This window comes from Macaca mulatta, chromosome 2 (assembly GCF_049350105.2).
Source record: "Macaca mulatta isolate MMU2019108-1 chromosome 2, T2T-MMU8v2.0, whole genome shotgun sequence".
Taxonomy (NCBI): domain Eukaryota; kingdom Metazoa; phylum Chordata; class Mammalia; order Primates; family Cercopithecidae; genus Macaca; species Macaca mulatta.
In genome coordinates this window covers 98267307-98281866 of record NC_133407.1, presented here as the reverse complement: position 1 = coordinate 98281866, position 14560 = coordinate 98267307, and the positions used below count along the sequence as shown (strand labels likewise).

Sequence of the window (14560 nt, the reverse complement as noted above, 5' to 3'; positions counted from 1 at the left end):
AAAGGTCTAAAATAAAAATCTATTTTCCAGCACAAGTTCCTGATGATGAACAGTTTGTCCCAGATTTTCAGTCTGATAACTGTAAGTACCTTTCTGGTGATGGCACATTTGTTCTGAAATTGTTTGGTCTTGGATCATCCATGTCTAGAATATGCTTTTTTCAGCTATGGCCAGATTTAGACAGTAGTATGCATTTAGTTTCTTCTAATAATTCAGAATTAACCCTGAAAACTTTTATTTCTTATTAAAATTATTTCTAAAGTGTTTCTACTGTATTGCAGGTAAGACTTACTGAACATAATTTTATCCTAAATTTCTTTTTCCTTAAGAATATTGTAAAGCTGACTGGGCGCAGTGGCTCATGCCTGTAATCCCAGGACTTTGGGAGGCCGAGGAGGGCGGATCACTTGAGGTCAGGAGTTCAAGACCAGCCTGGCCAACATGGGGAAACCCCATCTCTACTAAAAATACAAAAATTAGCCAGGCTTGGTGGCGGGCACCTATAATCCAAGCTACTCAGGAGGCTGAGGCAGGAGAATTACTTAAATCCAGAAGGCGGAGGTTGCAGTGAGCTGAGATCGCGTCACTGCACTCCAGCCTGGGCAACAGAGCAAGGCTCCATCTCAAAAAAAAAAAAAAAAAAAAGAATATTGCAAAGTTTTAAGCTCAAAATTATAAATTAACTGACATAATATATATGGTGTTGGGCCAAGCATCTATTAATCACACATTGTTTTGTGGCTTTTTGGGGGTTTGTTTTATAAATTAAGTCCTTGATGTGAATCATGAACCTGATATTTCTCTTTTTCTTAAAGGTGCAGAAAATAGTTAATGGAAAACTCCAGTTAACTTTGGCTTCATCCAACAGTTGTCAATTTTGTCTCTACTCCAAAGCTGACAAGGGGTGGTCACAGAGTGGCCTGATTTACTCTTACTTTTCATGTAGTTGCTGTGGCTTTTCTGTTCAGAGAAGAGAAACTTTTCCTTAAAATGGCCACTAAGCGCTCATTACTAGAGATAAAATGCAGTGGGAAGCTCAAAAGATGGTTTTCAGCACTGGCAGGGGCATGGTTACTTTGCACTGATCATTTGGGGCTGTCCTCAACAGGTTTGGGAGCTTTTATGGTCTAGGCGGAGTTATCAAGGACAAAGCTGGCTGATGAAATTTGAGCAGCACAGGGCTGCTCTAGAGAGCATTAGTCACTGGCGAATGAGCAGGTTTAAGAGAGGCCTGGAGAAAATGCTGCCTCTCTTGAGAGTTGCATCATAGAGAAATTCATGTCTCTTAGTCATAGTTTATAATAGCAAGCACCTGAGCCATGCAAGGACTCAATTTCTCATTTTGGACCAACAGATTCTTCCCAGCTTTGTTTTATCTCTGGGTAGGTGGGTGTATGTGTGTGAAAATGCCACTGGAGAGACAGTATCTTAGGTCTGTCTCTAAGTAAAAAGCTGGGTATTCCAAATCTTTTAAATGTAAGAACAGAGGTAGCAGCTAAACATTCCTTAATGATAGGCCTCATGTCCAAGGCACAATGCCATGAAACTGTAAAAGAGAATAAACTGTAACACACACATGCATGGTTACCTTAGCTTTGTCACAGCTTGCTGTGGATGTGTTCTATAGGAGAGTAAATGCATGTTAATTATTGCCCTTTGATTGCTTTCAAGTGATGGGGAAGCCTGCCACTGAAAGACTAAATAAAGATAACCCAAATTGTGTGTGTGTGTGTGTATGTGTGTTTGCAAGATGAAAGACAGGGTTTGTAATCCAACTTTGTTCTGTGTTGACAATTTGGCCCAGCCTTTCCAGTTCTTGCTCAAAGCAGCATAAACTGCAGTCTGTTTGGGAGGTGGCTTTCTTGGCAGAGGTTCTTTGAAATGCTTTTATGACACTTTTGTTTGTTTCTCTGTAACCCAAAAGAGTTAAAAGGGAGATGAGATGGCTGCATTCAGATTGATTGCATGTGCTGAAGCAAGGGTATGTTCTTTGTCAGCAAGCAGGATTTATATTTGGAGAGATTTTTATCTGTGGGAATAGGCTAAAGTGAAGAAATCAATAAATGTGTTTTGGCTCTTTAGAAATAATTTCTGCTCAGCAAATAGAATGTACTAAGTTCTTTAATTAAAATTCTGTACCTTAAATGGAGGTGATTTGGGAGATGTTTCTGCTTACCAAGTATGATTTTTTTTTTACTTTGCTTACTTTTTGTTTTAACTGCCTAAGGTTGAGCCTTTCTATCTTATAAGGATATAAAAGATGGTTGACTAGCCTAGAAAAGGTCTTCTAATGATTCTTTCCCTCTGACTTTATTTCTTGAGGTAGAGCTTCAAGAAGGGATAGATTCAAGTAGAATAACTTGCCTAAGAAGCAAGGCAAGAACACAAATGTGGGTGGTGCATATTTGAGCCATTCATTCTTGCTCTTATGTTTTCCTGTAGTTCAGACTGACAGCCAGAAGCATGAGGAGGAGCTGGCAGAGCCCACAGCCGGCTGCATGCACTTACTTTTCCATGAGCACTTTCCACAGCCTCGAGTTCAGGACCAGCTTCACTCTAGTCATTTTCTGGAAGAGCCCATGATTTTTTTCAGGGGAGGGAAAAAACTCATTCAAATTTAATGAAACCTTATGAGTTGGTTTGACTCACTTAACCAGTGAATATTAGCCAAACTTAGATTTGCCAGGGGAAAGAAAACCTTTTTTTTTTTTTTTTTTTTTTGAGAGAGAGTTTTGCTCTTGTCACCCAGGCTGGAGTACAATGGCGCAATCTCAGCTCACTCACTGGGATGTCCGCCTCCCGGGTTCGATCATTTCTTCTGCCTCAGCCTCCCAAGTAGCTAGGATTACAGGCACCTACCACCACACCTGGCTAATTTTTGTATTTTTAGTAGAGACGGGGTTTCACCATGATTTCCAGGCTGGTCTTGAACTCCTGACCTCCGGTGATCCGCCCACCTCAGCCTCCCAGAGTGCTGGAATTACAGGTGTGAGCCACTGTGCCCGGCCTGTAACAAATATTCTTACTGGTGGCCACTGGTAATAGACTTTCCTATTAATAGTGATTTGAAAATTTTCCATTGTATATGTATAAATTTATTGTATACATAAAAGAAAGAGAATAGAAATGTAGGTAATATTTTTATTTTAGAATGTCAGTTTTAAAGATTATGGCCTTTTTTTTTTCTCTAAACAATAAAAGTTCAACTTCTAAAGAGATTATATTTTGTAAGTTTCTCAGAATTGGGTTTCCTGCCCATAGGGATACATCCTTAAGTCTGATTTGAGTGAAAGAAACCATTGCTTTTATATCTTATAGAAATGCCCAGCTTACTTCTAGCTGTACAGATTTCACCTCTACCTCACACATAGAGATATCAGTAAAGCATGGAAACTCCTAAAGGTCAAATTCAAGGGATTAGAATAGAAATCTATAGATCATAGGGATTCTACCAGTGTACCTCATTATCCTTTGGTCCTAAGAAGTAACCCTGAAGATCTCAGATTGCTTGAGTTGGATGTCCCTTGTAGAGACAGTCTTGCCCAGCCCCCTCCTTTCACAGCTATTTCCAAATAGCTGGAGAGACTGACCAGTAGTGGGGGCAAACGGGAAGGGTTAGGTGACGTAAGAAAAAGATAAATATTCTTAAAGAAGCTCTCACAAAGCTGCAGAGCCAGGGAGTAGTGGCATGTTCAAGTGTATTCAGGGCTCTCCATTATTTCAGATATCTAGAGATGGCGTTCAGGAAAGCATCAGGTAGACCTCTGACTGTCCAATTCAGCAGTCACTTCTCTTCCTTCTATGATCCTGAGAAAGTTACTCAATACCTTGATGCTTTGAGTTTTTCTGTCTAGGATTTGGAAGAGAGAGAACAATTATAAAAGAAAAAAATTATTAAAAAACTGACATTTAGGCTCACACCTGTAACCTCAGTGATTTGGGAGGCCAAGTCGGGAGGATCACTTGAGCCTAGGAATTCAAGGTTACAGTTGCAGCAAGTAGTGATCACACCACTGTACCCCAGCCTAGGTACCAGAGCAAGACCCTATTTCTAAAAAACAAAAACAAAAAAAACTGCCATGTTTCCTAGAAGACACCTTTAGTGTGTATACAGATAAAACTGTGTACATATGTCCTACATATGAAGAAGTGTTTGTGCATGTGTGTATATCTACGTAAGTGTGTATGTAGCTAAATGTGTACCTTAACACATAGAGCTACTAAACCAGGGAATCTGGGTCAGTGCATAGATGTGTGTACATCTTTCCTACACATTTTCATAGAACTAACTATGCCTTGGATAAGATTGGAACTGAAGAATGTTTCAAAGTGGGGGTAAGGCGATGTGTTCCATTCATTTTTCTGAACTCTTCGGGTACTTAAAGAGTGTATTACTCGATTTTAGTATATATAAATAGCAGGTTTTTTAATAGACATTTCGGGTCTGATTTTTAATCTCACTTATTTATTTCAGTTATGATATTGTAAATATATACCTGTTAGCATCTTGAATAAGATATTTTATGCTGAGTAGAGAGCATGATAAAAATCTTATTTCAAAATCATGGCCTCTATACCAAATATAGCCTAGAGAAGTGTTTTAAGATCCAGATGACCCCATTTTCCCCTTGAAGTGTTCTTTTAAGATCTGTGTTTCAAAAAGAATGGAACAACTGGAGGAAGTACAAGTAATTTCCTAAGGACCAGCTAATTAACTGATAAAATCGACTTTTCATAAATACATTGCAATAGACGGCTGGGGAAATAGGATTAACTGTTAATGACAGCCCTTGAGCCTAAAACACATTGATCTTAATCCTGTTTCACGATGAGATTATTCAGCTGGATTTCTTTATTAATGTGTGAGGTTAGTATAGTAGAGGCAGTGCCTTTCCTTTGGACAGGGTACATCATTTTGGTCTTTGGTCCTAGGTGTGGTGTAGCAAAACACATTTTCCTGCTTGGGCCACCTCTATTCAAAAGGATCATCCTAAAGTCTTTTTGTTTGGCAAGGTAAGAAAGAAAACAGTGGGCTTTTAAAAAATAAGAGGTTTGAGGGAAAACAAGGCCATCGGTTTATACTTTTCAGGAGTCAGTAGTTCTGAAGGTAGAAAAGAATGCTGAAGAAAGTGTGAGGAAAACACGGAGGAGAGATTCTCTGACTCCAGGTTTTACAGTGTTACTTTCAAAGTCTTTGTTAGCTAGCCCAGTACCTTACTGCTGGGAGGGTGCTAAATGATTTGAAATCCTTCCTGTTTTGATAGCCTCAAAGATTCCTAGACTCAGTATTCTCAAGGACCCCAGACCTACAGTACCTATTTACTTAAAGGAGCCATCTGTTTTACAAAATCTGCTTTCGTCTACCTTTAATTCAGTTAGACTTACTTAAACTGAATTTTTCTCTTACCCTTCTGTGTCTCTGTGCTATTAGTCATCTAACAAAACCCAGTAGGCTTACCAGTCCTTTGTATTTGGTGAGAAAGACTTGGGATGGGGAGTTACATCTGTGTCAAGATCACTTGTGTAGGTGACAGAAGTAACAAAATCCTGGCATCCATCAAGAAATTACCATTTATCCCCTCCTCTTTCAGCATTCTTCAGTTTTACAAGAGTAAGACATGGGTAGCATAATGAAGCTGAAAATGTGTACTGTCTCCCATTTCTATCATCTAGTAGTATCATTGTTTTAATTTCAGCCCCAGAAAAAAAAGTTTCTTGTGGGGTGGGGTGTGTGATTCTCTGCCGAGAAACTGTTCCCTCCACACATTTCTTGGGTTTTAGTGGTGGTAAAGTACATCCAGCCTCAGAGGCTGACAGCCCCCTCTCGGGCATACGGCTGCCCTTGAGGCAGCTTGGGCCCCATCTGTGCCCTGGCACACAGTGCTTCTCCACTTGGAATCCAAGGAGCTCAGAGGCTTGTCATGTTGCAGCTCCCAGCTCTTGGACAAGTGCCAGGCATGCTGATGCCATTACCGGATTAGGTTGCTTTTTTAAAAATTCATTTTGTGAACTCATCAAGCTCATTTAACAGAGGCTTTGGTCGTCAGTTTCTATCATTGTCCTGTCCCTCTAGACTTGGCTTAAAGGAGTGGCAAGATACCAGGCCCCTAGTATGTGCCCGCACTAGTTAGAGGGTGTATGTATAAATTATAACCATAATGTAAGTACACCTTTGGGCCTGGCAGGCAAATGACAGTGGGCTAGCAACTCAGATGTTAAAGGGAAAAGAATTCCACATAAGAGGATTCTGCATAGAAAATAAAGGGCGCTCCCTTGTTTAAAAAGAAAGAAGCATCTAGGGAAAAACTGAAGCAGAGAGTGCAAGATTCCAGGGAGCAGGATAAGATCTAGTTATTAAAAGGCCAGGAGTTTGAGGCTGATCTGAAGAGCCAAGGCATGGATTGGGGATTCTGTGGTCAGAAGAACTTCTTCTTCTGAAGAGAAATGCTTCCAGTGGCACTGAGCTCACTGGAGGGGACATGAGGGCAGGCAGTGAGAAGTATACATAAGACATTTGAAAAGAGCCAAATATGTGATGAAAAAAAGGAGCTCAAATGTATCCCCTGCATTTGCTTTTCATAAAGAAGTATGCTTTTCCTTGAAATAAAGTGTGGTTGTCAGACCGGCTCCATCAGCTTTCCCTCAGGGTGATTATTGAAGGTTTGGAAAAAATACCTAAGAAACGAAACCAGTTTTTTTGCCTTGTACTTTGCAAAGTCTCGGCGTAGATTTCACCTTCCAACCTTAGATCTCCACATTCTTCCCTTTTGATGTCTTATGAGCATTCAGGAGGGTATTCCGAACTCTTCAGGCTGGATCCAAAGCTAAAAAAGGAACTGTGAAATTGTTGTAATAGGTAGCTTGTCCCCTCCTCTGCAGCCAGAAAATCTAGTAGTGTCTCCAGAGCCCTCCTCCCCTGGGGAGGAAGCCAGGTGGCGCCCGGCGCAGCTACCAGCAGTGAATGGGAAAGAAAGTCTGGAGAGGCAGGCTTCCAGAGAAAGCTGTCCCCTAATGCAAACCAGCTTACCCTGGGGCAGGAGAAATACCACTGAAGTCTCTTTCTCTCAGCTGGTGGCTACAGCCAGATTCTGAACCGAGTGGCACATGATAGTTTTTCTTTTGCCTTTCCCCTTTTGCCAGAGGGCACTTTCTGACCTTACTTCTAGCGGACTTTTGCACACCCTTGCAGATTTCCACAAGGGTCTTGGCTATTTGAATCCTAGGAAGGGTGCACAGCAGGCAAGAGCCCCTGCCGTGTCTGAATTTCTTACATAAACACAGCATACTGAGCGAGCAAGCGTCCCTGCGGCGACAGCTGGGCGCTGAGCACTATTAGGTCTGCCCCAGCTAGCAGAGCTGCAGATTCCCCCTCTTGCCTGAATGGAGCATTCCAAATTGGTTGTGAATGGAGGGCGGGGCTCACTTGCAGACTTTTTCAATGAATAACCAGACCCCATTGTGCAGCCTGTGGAAAAACAACCAACTCAAACAACACTGGGACTGTTAGAAATATGCTTGTGATTGGCAGCTTGGAGAGCCTCCAAAATTAGTTTCCTTTGGCTTCCCTGCTGCTCCCTGTTCTCCAAGCCTGGGCTTAATGGGGTTTGAGTTTTCTTTTAAGTGCTCACTTTAACCCTTAAACTGCCGGGCTGATGGCCTGGGTTTCTGGGGAAGAGCTGCTACTGACCTACAAAGCCAGTGAAGCCCACTCCTCTTTCTTTGTCTCTCATTTTAGACGGTAGCTGTCTAAAGGGAGTGATAATAGAGGAGAGGCTGGTTTAGCTTCCCCTGGAGAGGGAGGTGTTGAGACTTGATCTGAGGCTGTTACCCTTTTATCTCCTTCACGTGGGGTTGTGGCTTTAGCTCCCCATTGAGGATTCCTGCCTGCTCTTCTCCTCTAACCTCCAGTCTACTCCAGGCCTGAGTAGCCCAGGTGTTTGCCTGCCGCGACACAGACACTTCTTGCTTAGGCTTACAGTTTTAACATGGGGGAGACAAAGTTGTAGTTTCTCTACTCCTTTGCCTTCACTCCTGTTTAATTTTCCACTGTGGTCAGGTAAGTATCATTTTTTAAACGACCATACTCAAACTCTGGTACTGAGCAATGAGGGAATCTCACTGGAATCACCCTTCCACTGGACACTAATCAAATGCAAAACCTCCCAAAATGAACATCCTTGGAAGTACCAGAAAAACCCAGCCTCTGAGCAACCCCCAAACCAAAGTAGCCTCATCATGCCAAAACTAGGCCAGGTTTTAAGGGTGCACGTGCCTCAAACTAGCATCCACCCTTGATTGATTGATTGATTGATTGATTGGCCAAGGGGATTGATTGGCCAAGGAGGTGGGGTGGGGGTAGTCTTGCTGTGTTGCCCAGGCTGGTCTGGAACTCCTGGCCTCAAGCAATCCTCCCACATAGCTGGGATTACAGGTTCGAACCACCACACCCACCTGCTTCCACACTTAAACATCCTCCAACATCTTACCCGGTAGCTCACCGGCAGCTCACAGATACATGTCCAGTGTGCTCTGTGGGATAGCCCAGGGATGTATGATGAGCATAAAAAGGACAATCAGTTAAAAGGCAAAACAAAACGTAATAGTAATGATCCAGAGCAGCTTCCTCAGGATTTTAAAGAGCTTTTCTTAGTTCCTACTCTTCATCCTCACAACCTTAATAAGGCAGTTTGCACTTGTGTTTTGCCTCAAGGATTTTTTTTACCTTGCTGTAAATTGGCCTTGCAAGCATGCCTTCCCTTCCCTATTAAAAAAGAGCAGGCCTGGGCAGATTGTCCTTTTGTGAGAGAGTTTGAAACCTCTCAGGAGGTAACACTAGATATCAGCTGTGTAGGAGGATGCTGATACGTGTGTTTCTCCAGAGGGACTGAGAAGGACTTCGCTTACATAAACACTTTCAGCTGAGTGCCTGGAAATGCTTTGTAATGACCTGCAAGAGCACTTAATGAGGGTCTTTTATACTTTTTCCATAGAAAAGGTAGAATAGAAGAGGAGGGGATGTCTCTTCCACATGGTCACCCACAGTAAAGGCCAGATCCTGGAGCCTACCCCTAGTTTCCTCATCTGAATTTTAAGAGAGAATAATTGAGGGGGGATAACTTTGCTGTGCTGAGGGATATCTTGACTCGAAAAATTTCTGCTTCTCAACTCCATCTTCATTTTTTTTCTTCCCCAGCAGCAATGGAATTTTATTTCTTGCAGAAGAAGGTGGAAACAGCATAGGGCTTTGAGAAGTATTTAGTATTTTGACAACTAATAATCATAGTCCCTGCTTCCCAATTTTTATTCCTATTGAAACAGGAAACAAATCACGTTTCTTAGGCTCTGAGTGTCTGCAAAAGCAGAGGAGCCCTGTCACGTGTTTATGTCCGCCTCGGCCACAGCGCCTGCTCTGCACACTGTGGACACCTGGCGCATACAGCCCGCACACCACCGCATTCCCTACCACAGGCCCTTCCCATCCCAGCTGCCCCAGCCTCCAGCTGGTGGGGAAGTAACACTGTAAAGGGTCTCAAACCCAGAGTTCAGAGTCCTTGGGATGACCTTCTAGATAAATAGAACAAAAGCTAGTTAGGGCTATTTCTCATTTTCTGTTTCCTCTTTTAAACACATACACTAGCCAAGTGTTGCTAGGCTGCATTTAGACTTTGAGCAGCTAATGCTATGTTTCCCAGTAAGACTGCATGTGCTAGAGTGCAAGTCACAGTTTAGGCACCCTTGACGTACTTGCTGAGTTTCTGCTTTTAGGAGAAGTGGGGCTATAGATAGAAGGGAATGGTTCTGGGGGAAGAAACTCATTTCCCTAGGGTTTGGATTTTCTTCTGTCAGATTTTACGGATGAATTTTCAATTTGAAATTAAAGATAAGATTTTCCACAGTGCTTAAATCCTATTTCAAGTACTGTTAACATTTCACTTTAGTGCCAGTGTAGATGAGAATTATGTAAGTTGGGAGTAAATTATAGAAGGGATGTTAAAGCTTAAGGTTTAGTTTTGCAATTTTTTTTCCTTTCAGGAAAAATGTCCTGTTTCCCCTTATCCTGATTGCGTGATCCACTGAGAGCAGCCCTTCATGGTAAAATCCACTGTGATCGATGTAAGGGCACAGTACAGGAAGCCGCCCTGTCATCTCTAATGAGTTGGGAGAACAAGGGTTTCCTTAGACCTCTTTCTCAATCTTGAAAGTAAAACCAATAGTTGTCTATCATATTTCTACAGGTTGGCTATTAAAATTCTTTGAACAGCTAGCTGCCCAAGGAAAGTAGCAAAACACTGGTTCAAATAATGCTCAGATTCTCCTTTGGTGTCATCAGGCCAGTCCCTCACATTTGTATCCTGCTGGTCTCTTAAGCATGAAAGTAACCAACATGCCAGCTCTGTGGCTGTAGGTCTAAAAGCACCCAGCCTATGGTAGTCGAAAGGGGGTGGCGCATTAGAAGTCAGAAGAACCTCTTGTTTTTTATCTTGACTCTCCTGGAGTCAGCTCTGTACTCACAAGCATGTTACTTGACTGTGAAATGCTTTGGTTTCTCCACATCCCACAAATTCTGAGATGCGACACTCTTATGCAATTAGAAATATTCATCCCGTACAAAATGTTTTTAATGGAAGAGCCCCATATCTACTAATACTGGAGCCCTACCTCAATCGAAGTTGGTCTAATTCTTTTCTAGTCTCCTTTACTGACCTTTAATTTCTAACGCTTACATTCAAGCCATCTAGGTTTCCATTTTTGGAGTTCTAAAGTAACAGTCCTAAATTGTTAGGCTAAATGAGTCCTTCGAAGAAAAGGAACTGTACAAATCCAAGCTGTTTCAAGAAAAATGCTGAAGTGTAGAAAGAATATGAACTTAAAGGAAGTAAATCTGAAACTAGTTCATCTGGGTCAAAAAAAAATCACTCTACTACCATTGGCATTCAGTTTTCTTCTTTATTTGATAACAGAGGTTTTCTGTTTGGAAATGACTGTCTGTCTGAAAGAGGCATTTTTGTCCTGAGAATAAGATGCAGCTATTCAGTGACAGATAATCGTTCTTACCCACAGGTCACCATCTATGAATTAGGACATTGCTGATTTAGTACTTTACGCCCGTGGATGGAAGGCTCTCCTCCCATGCCTGACCACTTCTTTTGGGAGGAGGAGCAGTGACGAAGCATTAATACAAAGAATTTCTTTCCTTGTATTTTAGCCAGAGTTAGAATAGAAACCTTTACAAATCACCCATGTCATTCACTGATAGAAGTGAAGAAAGAACAAGACCAGTATCCCAAAAGCCAGCTCTCCTAGTTGATGACCAAAGGCGTGACTTGCCAACTTCTCTACCTTGGCAAACTTGCTAGTGCCCCATAGGTCACCTTTGATGACTCTTTTACTCTGAAGGCCTGCAATAGGCCCATTGCCTTGAGCTCTTCCCTGGGCCTTCTCAGGCTTTGGAGAGTGGGAGCAGCTTTCAGCCTCATGCAGCAGAAAAGGTAGACAATGTTCAGGATGACATTTGCTCTTTCTAGCCAAAACTATCACCCCACCCCATCTTTCCCTCGTCTGTCCTTGAGGACCTGCGTGTCATCTTAGACTGGATCACATTTCTTCTCTGGAAGGAGTACAGAGGTAGGGCAAGTCTTGAGCTCCCCCTGGAGTTTGGAGTGCCCCCAACCCTTTGGCTGGTCAGCCTGAGTTGTACTGTACAACCTGTGGGTTACAATTTTATGTTAGACAGTAACCTCCCAAGCTGACTTTCATGGGCAGAATTTAGTTTTTGTCTTCTAACCAATTGTATTTCAGTTGGGGATTTGATTGCCAGATACCCTGTGCTGGTTCTGCTGTCTAGCTGCTACCATTGCTGTAAGCGGCCATGGGAAACGGGGGAGGGGAGGGAAGCAATTGTTTGCTGAATGTTGCAATCATTGAGCCAGGCTTAGCGGAGGCAAACCTTTAAACCACCTCCCCTTCCCCAAGGTTATATGAAGCCACTAGATAATATAAACCTTATAGTTCAAATAATAAGATTTTTAACAGTGTGAGAATGCTCCCAACTAAAGCCCCTTTTCTGTTAAGTGTAACCTCCTTGTCAAGTCATTCCCCCTTCCCACAAAGAAATTAAAATTCCTTTGGAAGTGTAAAATCACCATTTTCATCTTTCCCTGCTTTTACAAAACCCTAACTGGACGGGCTTTGTTCTGGGGTCTACTAGAAGCTACAACCTGTGGGTCCCCTAAGCTGGAATTGCTGATACGCTGGATTTCTCCGTTGTTGAATCTATCCTGTATCTCATATAGCCCACATTCCAAGGAGCAATAAAGGCATAAAATATCATAACACTGGTCTTATATAAACACTTGACTCTCCAGAACTCTGCAGGATCTTGTCTTCAAGCACCAATTCTATATACAGCCAGCATTTCCCCAGAGAAAGCAATGTTCTACAAGCCCAATACATGCTATGTGTCACAACCTAGACCCATGTTGCTATTGTCAGCTCGAGGGCATAGCAGAGGCTTAGGGTTATCTGAGGTAAACAAGCAACGGAGGAGAGACTTACAGAGAATGGCCTCATGGTTTTAACTGCTTCTTGGTACCAGTTCTATCATCTATTTTAAAACCCAGTTTTGAGGCTGGGTGCAGTGGCTCAAGCCTGTAATCCCAACACTTTGAGGGGCTGAGACTAGAGGATCACATGAGGCTGGGAGATTGAGACCAGTCTGGGCAACATAGTGAGACCCTGTCTCTTAAAAAAAAAAAAAAATTTAGCTGGATGTGGTGGCAGGCGCCTGTGGTCCCACCTACTCAGGAGGCTGAGGCAAGAAGGTCACTTGAGCCCAGAAGTTTGAGACTGCAGTGAGCTATGATTGCGCCATTGCTCTCTAGCCTGAGTCACAGAGCAAGACCCTGCCTCTAAAAAAACAAACAAAAAAAGATAAAATGAAACCCAGGTAGGGGAACTTTTATCAATAACTCTTAATTCCTGTATTCTGGGAGAAATTCCACTATTTTTGCAGACAACCTCTTAGAGATGTTTCAGATACCATTGTCTACTAATGCTATTTATACATTTTCAAAGTTGGTTCAGTTCTTTTCTAAGCTCCATTTCTTCTCTTTAGTTTCTGTTATATTCAAGGCCATTTTCAGAATTCTAGAGTAATCTTCCAGTGTCCTTAATAATTGTGTTTCTACCACCACCCTTAGGAACTGAGAGTGGGCTCTCTGGAGATAGTCTCTATGCTATCTTTCAAGCAAGGTGCCTAGCATTTTTTAACATAGCACTCACCAGCAAAATTCCTCAGCTTGCATTTCAAAAATCTTCCCCAAAAGGTCTTGGCTCTTGAATTTCCAGACACTTGATACAACCTCATCTATTCTCATGAGCAAGAAAGGTGTCTCCTTCCCTCACTTCCTTTCCCACTGTGGCAAGACCTGGCTCTAATTTCATTGGCTGCTATTTCATCCTGGTATTTCTAGCCATTTTCATGCAAGGCCATCAAAACTTGAAAAACTTGAATCTGGGTCTTAGGTTGGTCTTATTCCTATACCAATGTAACCCTAACCCCATTTTTTGGATCTGTCTTTCCCATAGTCCATGTCATGATAATACATTCAAAGCCTTTTATTTTTAGCTGATTGTATTACCCCAAGTTTCTAGGTCTAAATCAGGAAGAATAGAGTGTTTTGTTGTTTTTTTGTTTTGTTTTGTTTTTGTCCACACACCAGTTCCTGAAGCCTCTCTTCTGCTGACTGTAGTTTTTTCCCACCGCATGGGAGAAATCTGATTCCTGAAGCCAAGTGTTCCAGGAACTAGCTTTACCACTCCCTAATTTGGCTCTTGCGTTATTTATTGTACAGAAGATGATAATTGGCCTTATAGGAAGGGATTCTATTCTATAACTGTTCATTGATGAATTCTGCTACCTCATGGTTAATCTGATACCCTGGAGCCCTGAAATATACCACCAGGGTGACAGTCAGTCCTTTGGTTCTTGCTGAGAAATAGGACAAATCGCAAAAATACCCCAGAGTCATCAACATCATAACCCCCTTCCACCACCGTGATTAATTGCTAATCTAAAGTCCTGAATATTATACAGCTGTGCCAGTTCTGAAGCTTCTTTGCCTGTACCTGCTAATAGCAAACCCTATCCCAAAGCACAAGCACAAAGCACAAGTCTTACTTTCTTCATGTGGAACTTTGCCCAGGACAAATGCAGCTGTTCTTGCAGAACGAGCCTGCCCTGAAATCTCAGCCCTGGCATGTGGTATGGCCAGCCAATTGTTGGCTTATCAGGTGTTTGTCATGTCCCCCGTGAGTCGTATGGAGGGCCTTGATTCCACACTGAGGTCCAACTGCCATTCTTGGTTCCTAAGACATAAATGCATAGGAGATTTTCCAAACCAGTGTACTTACTTTAATACAGTTTAGGTCTTCAGCCCCATATTCCTTTTTATCTAGCCTGGTAAACTAGGCTGAACAGTGGGAGCCCCTAGGCTCAGAGCAGCAAAAGCCTAGGCCACCTATTTCCAGCTTCCTCTCATCCTGATCCCAGCCCTGCTCA

At 42.4% G+C, this 14560-nt stretch overlaps 1 protein-coding gene across 10 annotated transcripts in view; it reads left to right on the top strand.

The window, feature by feature from the left end:
- Positions 1-14560, top strand: part of ETV5 (ETS variant transcription factor 5) — a 62372-nt gene that overhangs the window by 3766 nt on the left and 44046 nt on the right. For 5 of the 10 annotated variants that reach the window (XM_077992009.1, XM_015131414.3, XM_077992008.1 and 2 more), the window contains exon 5: positions 31-81. The exons of 3 other annotated variants lie outside the window; for them this stretch is intronic. In XM_077992009.1, the coding sequence (XP_077848135.1) occupies positions 31-81 (51 nt within the window). Of the gene's footprint in view, positions 1-30; positions 82-10032; positions 10114-14560 lie in introns of those variants that run through there. 2 more of the 10 variants (XM_077992013.1, XM_077992015.1) reach the window with 1 other exon arrangement.